At 30.3% G+C, this 17706-nt stretch overlaps 1 protein-coding gene across 1 annotated transcript in view; it reads left to right on the top strand.

Moving 5' to 3' along the window:
- Window positions 1–289: 289 nt before the first annotated feature.
- LOC127291468 (uncharacterized) overlaps window positions 290–17706 on the top strand; it is a 36148-nt gene continuing 18731 nt past the window's right edge. The window contains exons 1-2 of the mRNA XM_051320636.1: window positions 290–994; window positions 17509–17700. Coding sequence (XP_051176593.1) covers window positions 508–994; window positions 17509–17700 — 679 coding nt within the window. The 5' untranslated portion in view covers window positions 290–507. The remainder of the gene's footprint in view (window positions 995–17508; window positions 17701–17706) is intronic.

The raw sequence follows: 17706 nt of genomic DNA, 5'->3' as shown, positions 1-17706 counted from the left end.
GACCTTTATAAAACACAATTTTCAGGTTTTTTATTATGTGTTTTGTAGGAATAATCTTAGCTTTATAATAAAAAAGTAAAATAAAAAAATAAGAAAAATTAAATTTTGTTCTTAATTTTCAAAAACTTTGCTCAAAATAACAATTTTTTTACAGTGGACTAAGCTATCAAAAATTTATAAAAGTATAAAGGAATTATATCGTGAATTAATTTTTTATTTTCACGTTTAAGTATAATAAATAAACAAAACACATGTTACCGTAGTTGAGTTTTTGCAACTGTATGCGATATCATGTTTTAGAGTCGGGTAAATAAAAGTTTCAAGATTTGAAGTCTCTCTTAACAGCTTTTCAGCACAAAAACCAATATTTTATTATGACAGAACATATGATAAATGAAATTTAATTAAAACATTTTTCGTTACAAAACTTTTCTTATTTGTTTAACTAAATTGTAAATTATTGCATGTTAACACAAAATGCGTTTTTAATTTCAGCAATTATAAATCATGTTTCTTCGAAGTGCCGTAGTTAAATTGGAGACTAATCATTTAGAATATCTAGATGAAAATCGATTTGAAGTCCGCTATGTTCTGGGAAAGAATAGAGGAGTTTTTAATAAAGATTTTATTAAAAAAAATGAAATTGTACTCGAATATATTGGTGAACTAATATCAGACTCAAAAGAAATGGAAATGCGAGAAGAGAAGTATGCTGAACAGTCCTTAGGCTGTTACGTGCTACATTTTGTGTTTAAAGAGAAAAAATATTTTATTGATGCAACACAAGAAACAGAATATAAGGGACGTCTGTTAAATCATTCTTGTGATCCAAATTTAAAACATATTATTCTCGCAACTAATGATGGTCCTCGAGTTTTTTTTAAGGCGACAAATGATATTGTACCTAATACAGAGCTTGTTTGGAATTACGGAGAAAAACGTCAAAATGTTCTAGAGAATTTAAGTTGGTTAAAAAAAGGAAAAAGAAATACAGGTACAGTTGCAAACAGGAATGCATGCTTTCTCACATATAAACCTTACAATATATTCAATATTTATTCCATTCAAATTAGTCGAAGACGTGGCACATTTTGTTTTAAGGAATTATTTGCAGTCAAAAATGTCAAAAAATGGCTTGACTAATTTCCTACAAAACATGTAATTTTCAGAGTGGGATCTTTTAAAGTTTTTGAGATATTAATTAATTAATTAATTAATGTTTATAACAAATCAAATATTTTACAAACGAATAAAGTTACCGTAATTCTGAAGTTAGTAATTGAAAGTTAACGTAATTCCGCATCCAACGAGCCCTATATAAAGTATTTTGGATAAGTAGATTGTTAATAAACAATTAGTTAACATTGCAATTGTTTATTAACAATCTACTTATCCAAAATACTTTATATAGGGCTCGTTGGATGCGGAATTACCTTAACTTTTAATTGGTAAGTTCGCAGTATTACCATAACTTTATTTGTTTGTAAAATATTTTATTTTTTACTAACAACAAGCATCCAAAAGCCCTATATGAAGTATTTTTGTTGAATTTTAGTTAAATAACAATAAAAAATAAAATATTTCACAAACAAATAAAGTTATGGTAATGCTGGGAACTTACCAATTGAAAGTTAAGGTAATTTCGCATCCAACGAGCCCTACATAAAGTATTTTGGATAAGTAGATTGTTAATAAACAATTGCAATGTTAACTAATTGTTTATTAACAATCTACTTATCCAAAATACTTCATATAGGGCTCGTTGGAAGCGGAATTACGTTAACTTTCAATTACTAACTTCAGAATTACGGTAACTTTATTCGTTTGTAAAATATTTGATTTGTTATAAACATTAATTAATTAATTAATTAATATCTCAAAAACTTTAAAAGATCCCACTCTGAAAATTACATGTTTTGTAGGAAATTAGTCTAGCTTTCCATTGAGATAGTTAAAAATAATTTTAAAAAATCCGATTTTGAGATAAACGTAAATTAACATTTTGACCTTGAATTTCAAGGTCAAATGTTATTTAAAAAAAAAATTTTATTAACAGCGTGTAGCCCGTCAAAATAGCTTTAAAAATCATTATATATATGTTAATTTTTATGCATTCTACTTATAAATATTGTACATTAAAAACAATTTTTTTTTTTTCAAAAGTCAAAAATTAAAAACGTTGTAATTCAAAAAATATTTTATTAAATTCAATAATATTTGATTTTTAGACTTTCACCAACAATAACAACATTTTAGAAAAGTATGGATTAAATTTGAGAACTTTTAATTTTTTGTTCGGACATTTCAGGAATTTTGCCTCATATGTTTTATAAAAAAAAATTTACTATCCCATTAGTGTGCCACGACTACAACTAATAATGTGGAGATTCGATTGAACTGAGCGCTTTCTTATGAAAATATCTAGCCCGGCCCAAGACGAAAGTAAAAAACAATAAATTCCTAAATAGAGGATAAAAAACAAAGATTTTAAGACCTTATTCATTTATGAGCCTTTAATTGTATTCCTGTAGTAACAGTTTGAAGATTTTAATATAAATCGTGATTTACTTTTCTTTTATACAAATATTTTTTAATACAGCGAACTTGATTGAAAATCACTATCACGAGCAAGAGAGGAAAGAAATCAGATTTTTTCGAAAAAATTGCGAAAAATGACCATGTCCCTCCCTTTAAATTCCACAAATGGGTATCTGGTCAGCTGCAAATTAGTATGCATACGTGTTAGTACGTGTAGATTACAGGAAGAATATAGTGAACCCGATTGAAAGTCATTGTCACGAGCTAAAGAGGAAAGAAATCGGATTTTTTCGAAAAAATTGCAAAATATGACCATGTCCCCCCCCTTAACTTTTGCAAATGAGTATCTGGGAAGCTGAAAATTGGTATGCATATGCTCTTTTACGTGTAGATTACAGGAAAAATATAGCGAACCCGATGTCACTATTTAGAGAGGAAAGAAATCGGATTTTTTCGAAAAAATTGCCAAAGGACCATGTCCCCCCCTTAACTTCAGATTTTTAAATATGTTTGTTTATCTTTTCAGGTGTACGGAACCCTCGATTTAGTGCGAGGGTAACCATCACTTGCCCAATTTTTTTAGTTGGCACATCTATTTCTATGGTGGGGTCAACTAAAAAAATTTATTTGGTATCCATAAATATGGATATCCCGTATTTAACAATATATATGGTTGTCCCATCCATGCCGTTTTTTCCATGTAGTTTTTTATAAAGCAATACATGTTTCTTTATCTCTTTTAATCCCAGTAAAACAAAAAAAATATTTCATAACTATTACAGATTAGTTCTATAATTATTATAGTACAATTCTGTAACAGTTAGGGAATTGTATTCAAATGTTCTTTGGGAAGTCTAATTTGCTAAGTTTTTTTGTGCGTGATTCCGTTAAGACAACTTTAGAAGCCTTCATAAATTACATAACATTAAGAGCAAAAGGCTTTTAATTTAAATTATTTAACATATTGCTTATGTGAATCACAGGGGATGGGACAACCATATAAGTGACCTGGACAGTTAAATGGACCTCTGGTCCGAAGAAATCGATTTTCACTTTTTGGTTGTTTCTTACAGTAAAAGAGGTGCTATTTTCAATGCAACAAACCGCGCATCTCTAGCTTCATTAGTTTTTTTGCTAATGCGCTTCAAAGATGGACCCGATTGGTTAAAAAAATCGATAAAAATAAATCGGGAGAAAATAGGTGTAGAAAAATTGATCAAATTAGCTTGAAACTCGTTACTCAGGAGGTTTTGGGGTCGCTGATTTTGATTCCGGTGTTAGTTTTTCAAAATTCATATTGTCGGATCCAAGATGCGCCGAAATGATAAATAATTGTACACTTCGCGATTTCCAAATGAACTAATAAGACTACGAACAACATTTTTACAAGTTACAGAAAAATTATAAACTGAGCTGTTTCGTAAAATCCACAATAATTTTTATGTACAAACAAATTTTTTTTCAGCTTGACACAAAAATCCCACTGAACCAACAATAATATTTTTAAGACAACACAAATCCGTAAATGTTGAATTTAAAAAATTTCATTTCACATCCGTACACAGCGATAAAAAAACCCCGTAAGTAACCAATTTCAAGTAAATACAATCAACTTTTCGAATTTTCCAACATACTGAATCCGCCATTTTGAATTTTGAAAATCCGATGTCAGTTTCGTAATCAGCAACCGCTAAAACCCCCAAGTAACAAGTTTGAAGCAAATCCGATGAAATTTTAATTTTTATGTCCGCCATATTAGTTCCGTCATTTTGAATTTCTGGAAATGTGATGGCAGATTCGTAATCAGCGATCCCAAAAACCCCCGAGTAACAAGTTTCAAGCCATTTCAACGGGCAGGAGCATCATTTTTGACTTGTTAACTTTGAAGTCGTTTTTCTCGAAAAGTTGATTTCGGACGAGAGGTCCCTTTTAACTGTCCAGGTCACATATATTGATAAATACAGGATATCCATATTTATGGATACCACATCCATGTTTTTAGTTGACCCTATCATAGAATATCTATATGTGTCAACTAAAAAAATGGGCAAGTGGGAGTTACCCTCGCACTAAATCGAGGGTTTTGTAAACCTGCAAAGATAAACAAACATTTTTAAAAATCTGAAGTTAAGGGGGGGACATAGTCATTTTTCGCAATTTTTTCGAAAAAATTCGATTTCTTTCCTCTCTAGCTCGTGACAGTGACTTTCAATCGGGTTCACTATATTCTTCCTGTAATCTACACGTACACTGTTAAAAATGTTCGTAAATTTACAACATTTTTAATATACCAATATATATTAAATTTAAGAAACTGTACTTTGAATTATATTAAGATACCTTTTTGTGGTAATATTAATATACTGGTGTCTTAATCCTGATGTTTGTAAATTTAATATACTTTTAATATACCACGGTATATTAACTTTAAAATACATGTACTCTAAGTTAATGTAATGTACATCTATATATAGTAATATTAATACATTAGTGTATTAATGCTTTATTTATCCTAAATTTGTACGTGTCTTATATGTTTAAAAGAGTAGTTATTTTAATGATTTATTTTCAACTTTTACGTTTTGCATTGAATCAAAAATTTATTTGATTAAAAAATTTGATATCATTAAATATCACAGAAAAAACCTGGTTTCAAATTAAGTATAAATTCCATACTCAATTTGATTCGCAGCAAAAATGAAACTGGGATAATTATCAAATTAAATATGGAATTTTATTCATACTCAATTTGAAACTAGGTTTTTTCAGTGATTAATGGACTATTTGATTAGCTTTTATCAAATAAATATTAATTTGTATTTTTTTTAGTAATGCAATTATATTATTTTTAATTAATTTAATAATTACTACAATATTACTTATTTTAATTAAATATTTATTTGACATAATAGTCAAGTGGCAGGTTGTTTGAATCAAATAAATTGTTTTCAGTGTACAACTCTAAAAGTTTACTTAAAAAATTTTTTAAATTCGTTCTATTAAATATACTTACACAATTTTTTCCCCTGTAGTTTTAAGGTTAATAATGGTATAGATTCAAATGACTTTCCACTAAATTTCGTTCATTTTCATTTTAAATATTTATTTAGTTGAATTTCACAACAATTACCATCCATAAATAAAAAAATTAGTACTTTTTCAAAGAAAAAATAATACATTTGTTTGTATAAAAATATTTCTCTTTCAAGTTGTTGATAAGAAAAGTGTAAACATTTTTCAGACGAAAAAAAAAATAAGAGGTGAATAAACAGCCTTTCTTTGTCTAGTTGCATTATGCAAAAAGTTAATATTCAGCAACAATAATTTCTTTAAATATTTATCAAAAATTTATTTCAAAGCATTTCTTTTTTTTAGAACATTCTTATTACTGTATAATGTAAAATTATGGAAGAATTGGATGATTTTAGGTAAATTGTAAAAAGAAATTTAAATTACGACAATACTGTCTATATCTTATTACTTTAAATACTTTAAATGGGATTAGAAAATTTTAAATTAATAAAAATTGCAACTATCTAGGTGAAGTAGAAAAAATATTAATAATTAGAGACACTAATTGTATTTTAAATAAGTAATAAATTTTTATTTTAAATATATCTTTAATTTTGTATAATAACTAAATCGAAATGTTTAAATATTTTACACAATCTTATGTCTTCAGCAGTTACAGTTTATATGGACAGTGCGAATATTAACTTCTAATTCGGTTATTTAGTCGCGGTAGTTAAAGCGTTAGCGTTAGGTCTTAGATTAGGTAGGTGCGCCTGGGTTCAATCCCCGTAGGGTTCAAATTTTAATTTAATTCTGAGATTCGAACGTAAAAGATACAAGTAGATAAAATTATAAATGATAGTATTAGTTATAATTAATGTTTATTTTTATTAATTGTTTAAATTATTTTTTTTATAATCATTTTAGCATGAGATTTTGATGTTTTAAATTTAATATACCGGTATATTAATATTAATATTGTGGTATATTAAATTTAATATACGGTATATGCAAATTACTTCATATACAAGTATATTAAATTCCCCATGGATATTTTTAACAGTGTACTAACACGTATGCATACTAATTTGCAGCTGACCAGATACCCATTTGTGGAATTTTAAGGGAGGGACATGGTCATTTTTCGCAATTTTTTCGAAAAAATCTGATTTCTTTCCTCTCTAGCTCGTGAGAGTGATTTGTAATCAAGTTCGCTATATTCAAAAATATATTAGAGAAAATTAAATCACGATTTTTATTAAAATCTTCAAACTATTTCAATAGGAATACAATTGAGCCACTGCGTGCAATAATCACAGACGCGCGTGGGCTGTTTGGACCAAGCACAATACATTTCTACTTCGAGTTTGCGCAGTGTAGACCAATTCTGTGTACTTATTGGCCAAATCGCGTCCCCACCTTACAATTCGTAGTGGATCTTGCGGTTGTGCCAGACAGCCCACGCGCGTCTGCGGTTATTGCACGCGGTGGCTCATATGCATTTTTGAAAGTTTATTTTGAATCTATTATTTTCAAAAATTATTTTTGATTATATTTTTTTTTTCATTTCATATAGTTTCTCGAGTGAAGCTCGAGGGTGCCGAATATCAACAAAAATTGATGGCTGCCTTTAATACTTTGTTGCTTTTAAGATACTATTTCTTTGACACTACACTAATGTATCCCTATGCATTTGTTGCCCCTGATTCCAAATTCAAAGTAAGGAAAATGTCAGGGAAAATTTTTCTTGTCAGGGAAGTCAGAGGGGAAAAAAGTTTTTTATCGGCTCTTTTAGGTTAAGAGACGCACGGATGAAAAGCCTCTCATTTATTCTCCCGGGTAAAAATGAGTGGCTTTTTCATCCGAGCGTCACATAACCTAAAAGCGCAACGTTTTTGCCTTTGGAATAAAAAGTATCGTAAGGAACATTAAAATCGATTTTTTTTGAAAAAATGCAATAATTTTTTTGGGGGTATTTTTTAAAATCGATGTGTCCATTTTGAGATATTAATGTGACAAATATACGTACTTAATTTTAGCCAAATCCCTTAAAACATATTAAAGTTATCGTGTTCACAAAAAATGGGATCCACACACACATATATACACACATACATACATCCGGAAAATTGATCAGGGACTTATATATGACATTTATAAATAGAAAAGAATTTATTTCATGCATTTCTAATAATTTCATAATTTGAAGGACTACATAGCTTCCTCCAGAGGAAGCAAAAAGGCTTGGAAGCCGCAAGCCTTTTTTCCCTGTTCGAGACTTTTTTCGCCCTGTCAGGTCAACCAAACCCCAACCTTCCATTTTTAAGCCTCCTTTCTCAGGAACAAAAATTCGATGTTTTTGAGCATTTGTAGCATAAAAAATCCAGGGTGTCTACAAACCGGGCAAACCGGAAAATAGCTGGCAAACGAAAAAAAACCGAGATATACTCGGGAAATGAAATACCTGAAATGGTAAATTTAATTTTTTTAAATCATGTGCTATGTGCAGTAACGTCCAGTAGTATGGGATGGCCTAATTATCACGAGTGAATAAAAGCTTTAAACGTAGAAAATAAAAAGAACAAAAATCACTCCTATTCTTTTCTGATAGCTGATGAAATTTTGAAAAGAATGACACATAATTGAAATGGTTCTGTTAAATTTCCTGTGATATAGGTATATTTAAAAGTGTTCATTTTTTAAGTTTTTTTAAAGTTTTTAATTTCTCCGAAAATAATTAACCTTTTTAATGGTCTTGAGCTTATTTCAATCAATATTTAATGGAGAATTTTATTTATTTATAAGATTTTTGATAGATATTTTCCCAAAAACATTTTCAAAAATTTGAAAGTGGGCTCAAAATATTTCGAAAAATAAAAAGTCACTTTTCCAACAAAAAAGTAATTTTTAAAAATCAAATAAATGAATGATAAACAAGCTTTCTCAAATCTTAACGCATCTATTAAATGTACATATTTTAGGCAGCTATTTTTGACACTTTAATACTTTAAGGCACTTTTCCTATGTGACGGTTTCAAAAAATTTATTTTTTTTTGCATATTTCGAAAGTACAATATGTTGTAAATATCGTGTAAAAGTTTTAGACCGATATTCAAAATAATAACAAAGTGGGAGTAGAAAATAAGAAAAGACTAAGAATTCTGTTTTAAGTATTGTTTATTGAAATAGAACTTAAAAGAAGTACAAAAGGAAATTAAGAATAGGAACGATACATTATTTTTACTTACGCTACGATGTTTAAAACTACCGCTGAACGTCGTCCACACACGGGTTTTACGACTCCGTTCAACGGGCAAAACAAGAGGTTGGTAGCGCTCTCGCGCTTGTGGGTCCACCAAATTGTGATGGCGCAGGTACCTCGGGTACGGACTGGCCAGTTGAATAACAAAGAATTCCAATCAATTAATCATATAATTGATTAGAGTTCTTACTCAAGTTGGCTTCCACTGGACTTTGCCGGCTGAAGAATTTAATTTTATTTTCGTCCGCCCTTGTTTACTTATAACTTTGTATGAAGATCTAACACGGGTTCCGACACGCGGACGGGCTTAGTCGCGGCGTTTCCAGGCTCAAGGAACTCTTCTGCCAGGCCAGAGCCAGGAGAAGTGTTTATTAATGAGCGAGGAAAGTTGTACTGCATTAATTGAAATTTTGCGACATGCCTCTAGTCCTTACCTCGGGGTCTAGGTGGGATAATTTAGAATTTAGGGAGTAATAAAGAATAGAAGTAGGGAAAATGCACGAGGCCCATTGGACATTGCATTTTTGCTGACGTGTTTGAATCTCACGCTGGTCTTCGTGAGAACGGAAACACCTAAAAATGTAAGACTTTTCTGGAATCATTATTTCTAACTAAAATTATAAATTATAATCATATTGTTAAATTTTGTTTATAATTATAATTTATCTTTAGTTACGTTTATTTGATATGACTCACAAGGATAATAATTTTCCTTGTCATGTATTAATATAAGTTACAGCTACATGTATATTTATTTAAATATCCCTGTAACTTACATCCTTCCGTCATTTTATTGCTAACTGCAAGTTGCAACAAAATGTTTAAATTGATTGGAATTTAAGTCATATCATTTCATAACAACACTTTGAAAATAGTGCATTGTATGTACAGCAGTGAGCCGAAATATCGAACTCACATGCTTTTGCTTTGAAATGCTGTAGTCCATAGGCCTGTAGTTTCAGAGGAAAGAAATAAGGATCTCAATGGAAAAAACCGAGATAGCGAGTAAAGGAATGCGATGTGATGGTGTAGCACTGTTACGTACAATCGCTTATATATATGTATGCCCGTAGCGCGAAGAACCCATGGTTGTACGAGTACTCATAGGCACGGAAGTCCATACGTGTGTGTGTGTAACCGTAGCTGCCCATCACATGCTGTACCCACAGCTTGAGATATTTTATTTAATTTCATTCTTTCTTTTTCCTTTCTTTCTTTTCATTCTTATTATTTATTATTATTTGTGAAAATTTTCTTTAAAACAATTTAATTTTTCTTTTAATAACAATATTTATCTTTTTAATTCGCAAAAATAACATCAGTACAAAATTTGTTACATTCGAAACACAATTAATCTTTAAACATAAAATTTAGATCATAAATTTGTGTACATAAATTAACGCAAATAATATAGTAAAATATATAAATTAAATTGAAGTTAATTTCTGTCTTAACTTCTGAACCTTTATAACTTTGATTTAAAAATAACTGCTAAGAACAACGTACGTAACAATAATATGTAAAAAGAATGATAAAGTTATATTTTATTTTCTTTGGAAAAAAAATTTCTGAAAAATGCCTAAAATTTCGGCCGTCACATAGGTAAAGTGCCTTAATACAATTTTTTAAATTTTTTGAGCCCACTTTCACGGTTGAAAATTTTTTTGGGAAAAATATCTATCTAAATTCTAATAAATATTTAAAATTCTACATTAAGTATCGATTAAAATAAGTGAAAAACATTAAATAAGGTTAAATATTTTTGGAGAAATTAAAAACATTAAAGAAAACCTTAAAAAATGCTAACTTTTTAACATATATATCACAGAAGACTTAATAGAACCTCTTCAATCAGGTGTCATTCTTTTAAATAATTCATCAGCTCACAGGAAAAAAATAGGAGAGATTCTTGTTCTTTTTATTTTCTACGTTTAAAGCTTTCTTTTCTCGTGAAAATAGAGCCGCCCTCATACTACTGGACGGTACTGTATGTAAAGAACCAACTGTATCATGGGTCTGTATATCATATGCTCAGAGTTAATGAAAAATGCGTGTATTTCTTAAGTGCAATTATTTTTTGGCAATTAAATTGTGTTATTTTATAAACAAATACAAGATTTGGTTTCTTAAAATTTTTGTTTTAAACTTGTTTATTGTGATTAGTATTAAATTATCAGTTATACATTAATATTACAGGTATTATTTACTTCATAACTCAAGATCTACGAATTGTGTGGTGGGGACGCGATTTGGCCAATAGGCCACTAGTCTACACTGCGTATACTCGAAGTAGATATTGCGCTTGGGCCAGACAGCCCAAGCGGCATCTGCGGTTACTGTACGCGGTGGTTCACTTTAATATCTTAAACTGGGAAATCGCCAGGAATTCAAAGACTGAAAAATGGTAGACACCCTGAAAATCGTATACACTACACAGTGTTCCTCAACGGCCAACAAGTTTAACAAAAATGTCAAAAAAAAACTGCTAGTGCCATCTTTTTCTACGTATTTTATACTTCAAAGATCATTTTTGACCGAAATCCTACCTGATCGTGTTTTCAAGATAATCCAAAAACAGTTTCAACATTTTCTTAACATAATATATGATATAAATACTATGTAGCATTTTGTAATAGAAATGGTAAATTAGTTTTTAAGTCTATACTTTTCTTGCCCAGAGCTAACGACATGGACGTAAAGAATACAATTTAGCTCCATTATAATTAAAAAAAAATTTTTTTTAACATTTTCTAAAATTTTTAAAATTGTTTTTTTGTGTTTGGTTCGTTTTTTCAGTTTTTTAAATTGTTAATAAATTATATTTAAATACAAGACCGACGGTATGGCTTGGTGGTTAAGCATTCCTAGAGCACGTGAGTACTTGGAGGGGGTGATCCCCTGCGAAACGAAGTGACCTTGTACAAGTTTCCACCACGTTTTAAGATATACCGAGCGGGAGGTTTGACGCCGAGGTGCAACGGTGTGGATGGTCAATTAATTGTCCGATTCACACCGCCGAAACTCGGCTGTCAATAAACCGGTTGTATTCAGGAACGGTTTTCTACAGTGTCCCGTTTCCTCTGACAAGAGAACCCATTGTGGGTAGTCCAGGAAAATGCGAGTACTCCTAATTAAATATTATCGCGATGTCGACGCGTTGCGAAGGGATGAAATAGAAGATCGTTTTGACGTAAAGTTTTAAGAATTGACAATAGTTCCTCGAAACCTACTTAAGGCAGGTAGAGTACACGAACATTTTATAGAAATACAAAAAAAATATACATCATACAAGCTGACGAAATTGAAATCATATGCGTAAAGAGGAAAATTCTTCGACGGTCTTTTGTAATCTTTCCGCGTATTCAGGATCGTCTAGCGATCGTTAATTTTGTAGTTCTTCCATGTGTTCAAAAATTCTCGATTAATTGATTCACCTGCTTGATCAGACCACAAGTACAACCCCATATTGTTTGAAGCATGTGTGGAATGTTTTAAATGTTCCAAAATTACGTGGATCTTTAATGATTCTGACAACCCAGTGCTATCAAAAGCTTTCTTGAGTTCATCGAGATACTCGTTCAGATTCGGCTTCACTTTTTCTGTTGAAAAGCAACAAACTACAAACTTATTTATAGCTTTTCAAGCAGATACAAAGGGAATCAATGCAAAGTAACCTACATCTACATAAATCTCGGAGTCAAGAAGAGCAACAGAATATTTATCATTTTTCGGTAAGCATTGCCCTTAAATATTTCTCCATGATTAGTTTTTAGGGATTACTTTCAAATTTTTATGCCAAATTAATTATCAATGTAGGTTACTTTGCAGTGATTCCCTTTGTATCTGCTTAAAAAGCAATGGATAAGTTGGTTGTTTGTTGCTTTTCAACAGAAAAAGTGAAACCGAATCTGAACGAGTATCTCGATGAACTCAAGAAAGCTTTTGATAGCACTGAGTCGTCAGAATCATTGAAGATCCACGTAATTTTGGAACATTTAAAACATTCCACACATGCTTTAAACAAAATGGGGTTGTGCTTGTGGTCTGAGGAAGCAGGCGAATCAATTAATCGAGAATTTTTGAACACATGGAAGAACTACAAAATTAACTCGCTAGACGATCCTGAATACGCGGAAAGGTTACAAAAGACCGTCGAAGAATTTTCCTCTTTACGCATTTGATTTCAATTTTGTCAGCTTGTATAATGTATATATTTTTTGTACTTAAATACAATTTATTAACAATTTGAGAAAATGAAAAAACGTACCAAAAACAAAAAGAAAAATCAATTTTTTTAATTTTAGAAAATGTTTTAAACAATTTTTTAAAAATAATAATGGAGCTACATTGTAATATCTACGTCCATGTCGTCAGCACTAGGCAAGGGGAGTACAGAATTAATCACAAATTTACCATTTTTAGGGTTCCGTACTCGGTAGGAACCCTATTAGAATCGTTCGAGCAGCATACCATGTACCCCCCCCTGGCGCTTACAAATTTTCACCTAGTGAGCTGTAAATTAACACACTTATGTATTTCCACGCGTAGATTACAGGAAAAATATAGCCAACACGATTGTAATTGATCTTCATATAGTTTTCCTCGAAAAACTGACGATTTTTGACAATTTTGTCGAAAAATCATGTAATCACCCCTGGTAAATACAATTTTTTACCTAGTGAGCTGAAATTTTATACACTTGTGTGTTTTTCCGTATAGATTACAGGAAAAATATAGCGATTCTGATTAGAATTCATCTTCATACTGTTTTTTGCGAAAAACTCGGACCTATTGATAATTCATCCAAAATCTTTGAACGGCCATATATAAGGTGAATTTTTTTTCATAAACGGATGAAAATTTGTCTACTTGTGTCTTTTTACGTGCAGATTTCAAAAAAAATGCAGAGAGAGTGATTGGAATTAATCTTCATAGTTTTTTTTACCAAAAAGTCGAAATTTGTGAAATCTCTTGAAAATAAAGTTAAAATCATGTAATGCCCCCTGGCGCATACAATTTCCCACCTAGTAAGTTAAAAACTTACATACTTGTGTATTTTGCCGTGTAGATTACAGGAAAAGTATAGCGAACCTGATCGGATATGGGGGGACAGGGTCAATTTTCGCGATTTTTTCGATAAAAATCAAATTCTTTCCTTGTTAGCATATTTCTTAATAATTTTAATTAATAAGAAAGATATTTTTACAAATGACGCCTTTATTTGTGATAATCGTAAAGTAAAATGATTGAAATGAACCTTTATGACGTTTTTAAGCTGATTACGAGTACGGAACCCTCGGTTTCAGTGCGAGTCCAATTCGCACATGTCCGATTTTTTATTTCAAAATACTACATAGTAACTGTATCATATATTATGTTAATAAAATGTTAAAACTGTTTTTGCTTCCTCTCCAAGGTAGCTTTATAGTGATCGAAATTTTCGAATTTCTTAAAACCAATTTTTCTAAGAAATTTTTATTTAGGGAATATATATTTCGACATGAGGAACATTTGTCCGGATGTATGTGTATGTGTGTGTATGGCATCACTTCTTGTGTACAAGATATCTTAAACACGTTTTAATGAATCGTCCTGGAATTTTGCAAGCTTATTGCTTTCAGTAATATCTAAAATCAGACACAACGATTTCCGAAAATATGCACACAATTTTTTTTAGGTCACTTTTCCCAAAATTCAAAAATTTAAACTTTTACAAAAAAATTTTTTTTAGCATATATTCCACATTGTTTACTAAAAAACGTATTCCTTACATTAAAACGAATTTTTTGACCTATATTAAGTCCATACTTTACATAAATTCATAGATAAAATCTCTGTTTTTAGTTTTTTTTTTAAAAGTCGAATTCTGTTTCTTTTAATTAACTTTTTCTTATTAAAAAATTTTAATAAAATTATCACAAAATTGGATTTCTTACATCAAAACGAATCGATTGATCTATATAAAGTATACATTTTACTTAAATTAAAAAATTAATCGTATTTTTAACTTTAACAAAATTAAAAAATTTTTGAAATGTTTAAAAAATTCTTCTTTCTTGTATGTAATGCATACGTAATGTATAATAAATGTAACAAATGTAATGTATAATAAACAAAAAAAAATTAATTAAATAATAAAATGTGTGAGGAAGCATAATGTTCGAGAAATGAACATAAACTTTTTATAAAAAGGACCCCCTTCTTGTTTGATTATCTTGAAAACGCGATCAGATGGGATTTCGGTCAAAAATGATCTTTAAAGTATAAAATACGTAGAAAAAGATGGCACTGGCAATTTTCTTTGACATTTTTGTTAAACTTGTTGGCCGTTGAGGAACACTGTGACCACGATTGGACCCTCGTTTACTGCCTCGCACAATGTTGTCCGAACTCGACTTCGCACTCTCACGCCTTCGGCGTGCTCTTGCTCCGTTTCGTTCTTTAAACATTGCGCTCGTCAGTAAACTTGTAATTCTACCCTAGGTGTATAATATACTATTTTTAGGGAAATTTTTAAAAATGAATTAAACCAAAAATACAAGAATAATTGTAGTTTTTAAGAAAGTTTGAGTTAGTCTAGTGGTTCTGACTTCGGATTCAGATTCAGGAGGATAATTATGTGGGAAATAGTTTAATATGCAACAAGGGTGGGAACTCCAAGTTTATATGTCAAACACGGTGCTCTTTGCATATTATGCAAGTCACATAAACGAGGGCCCACCCAAATTACATACGATTTTTCATGCGACAAAGTACAAATAGCTCGTTTTGATCGCGCGCGTGAAGTAGGAAGTGAACACAGAGTTTATTCGACCAATCAGACTCTGTCTCCAAATTAAAGATTTCTCTAGGTAATAAACTCCGTGTTCACTTCGAATATAGCAAGATATCTTCCTGGAATGTTCCACTAGAAATTCATGGGAATATTCCCCGAATATTACAGAGGAACATTCGGTTCAAAAAATTTTAAGAATTCGTAAGGTACTTTTGGTAATATTGTATATTTTGAATGATATAAGAAAGAAATTTCATTCCTTCGAAATATTACCTTCCAGGGAATATTCCCATGACATTTGGTGAAACGGAATACCATGACAGCTTCCAAGAAGCTTCCAGAAGATATTGTTCTATGTAAGTTACTTCACGTGCACGATAAAACGAGATTTTCATGCACGCGTGGTATAAAAAAATTTATTTTTTTGATTTTTTTGTTTTTGATCAGATTTTTAAATATATTTTGAAATTTTCAATCAACCCGACAATTCCAACATTGGCTTTCAGTACATGGAAATAATTTAGTATAGTGACGTAATTTTTTTCATTTGGGCATATCTCTGGAACTTTTAACTTTTCAATAAAGGAAAAAAAAATTCTTTTTTTCGAGCACAGTATTGAAACTCTGTCAACATAAACTTCAAGTACGAAGATTTCAAATTATATAAGTGGACAGATAAAATTTTTTGTCTTAAAAAAGTTATTAATTATTTAAAATTGCAAATTATTGTTAACCTAAAACAGGAAAGTATTCAACAGGTGGTTGATTTTGGAATGAAAAACAATGGAAAGGAAATTACTGTGAAGTTACAATTTTTTAAAAATGATAAAATTTGGTTAATAATTTCAACATTTATTTAAAATAAAATTCTCATTTTGTACACACGTGTTTTCTGTTATTAAAATTACAATAATTTTTTTAAGACACGAGGCACATCAATTTAATATGTCTCAAAATAATTCTAATGACTTGAACTTTAATTTCTCATAAGTTATTTTGGTGTGCCAATTGTCTTATCAAAGAAAAATGCTAAATAAGAGGATTGCAGTCAAAAAGGTTAAAAGTGAGGGACAACTTTTAAAAGCTTATAACTTTTTTTACAATTTACAAAATGTTAATTTTCTTGCGAAAATGTGTTCATCGTTTAATTAACTTTAAAATGACGTATCTTAGAACTGGTAATTTTTTTTAATAATAAAGTTTTATCGTTTAAAGCACCACAAAGTATGGTTAGGGACAAGTAGAAATTGTTTAAAATCGTGCATTGAAAATTAAATAATTATTTATTTATTTAATAAATTAATGTGAAACCTGTTGGAAATGATTGCTCGTATCAAGTATTGATTTTTCCAACAGAAACCAGGTAAAATTTCATTGGAATTAACAAAATATACGCGAGGGACATAATAGTTAAAAGTTCCAGAGATTTTCCCATTTATGATTTAAATTCGTGTTGTTAAGCAGTGTTTGAGGTGCAGGAAGTTTGCAACGTTTATTGGACAAAAAATAAACAAAAATATATTTAAAGGAATCAGACTAAAATTTTTTTTAACACAATAAGCCAAACATAAACAAATAGCAATGTTACGTGACAATTTTTCACAATGTATACCTCCGATAGTGATTACTTTAAATAAATTTGAATAAATATTATTTATGTTTCGTTTGTTAAACGTTGCAAACTTCATGCACCTAGTGTTTGAGTATATTTCAAAAATAAGATCCATTTTGACTTCAGATTCGTACTGATCCTAAACTGGATAAAACATTGCTGATTTTTTATGGAAAAATCGCATATTATGAATAGTTTCGGACATAGACCGAAATTAACAGGCAAAGTCGAAAATACCTAGTAACTATGGGCTATGTCGACATTGCCCAATTTCATATATTGACCATAACATTTAAATCGTTATTTTAGATTCACAGGAGATAAAAGTAAACGATTCTTGTGCGGCAGACATCGAAATTGATGTAAAAAGAAATAAGAGCTGTGATAAAACTGGAGACACTTCATGGATGGATTCGTTTAATTCATTTCACAGTCACAATTTGCGAAGTCACTCAACACCGATCAGTTGCTCCAAAGATACGTCGAGTACGCATACTAACAGTATGT

This window comes from Leptopilina boulardi, unplaced genomic scaffold (assembly GCF_019393585.1).
Source record: "Leptopilina boulardi isolate dan_hultmark-lab unplaced genomic scaffold, ZJU_Lbou_2.1 LbouV2_10, whole genome shotgun sequence".
NCBI lineage: Eukaryota > Metazoa > Arthropoda > Insecta > Hymenoptera > Figitidae > Leptopilina > Leptopilina boulardi.
This window is presented reverse-complemented; position numbering and strand designations above follow the sequence as displayed.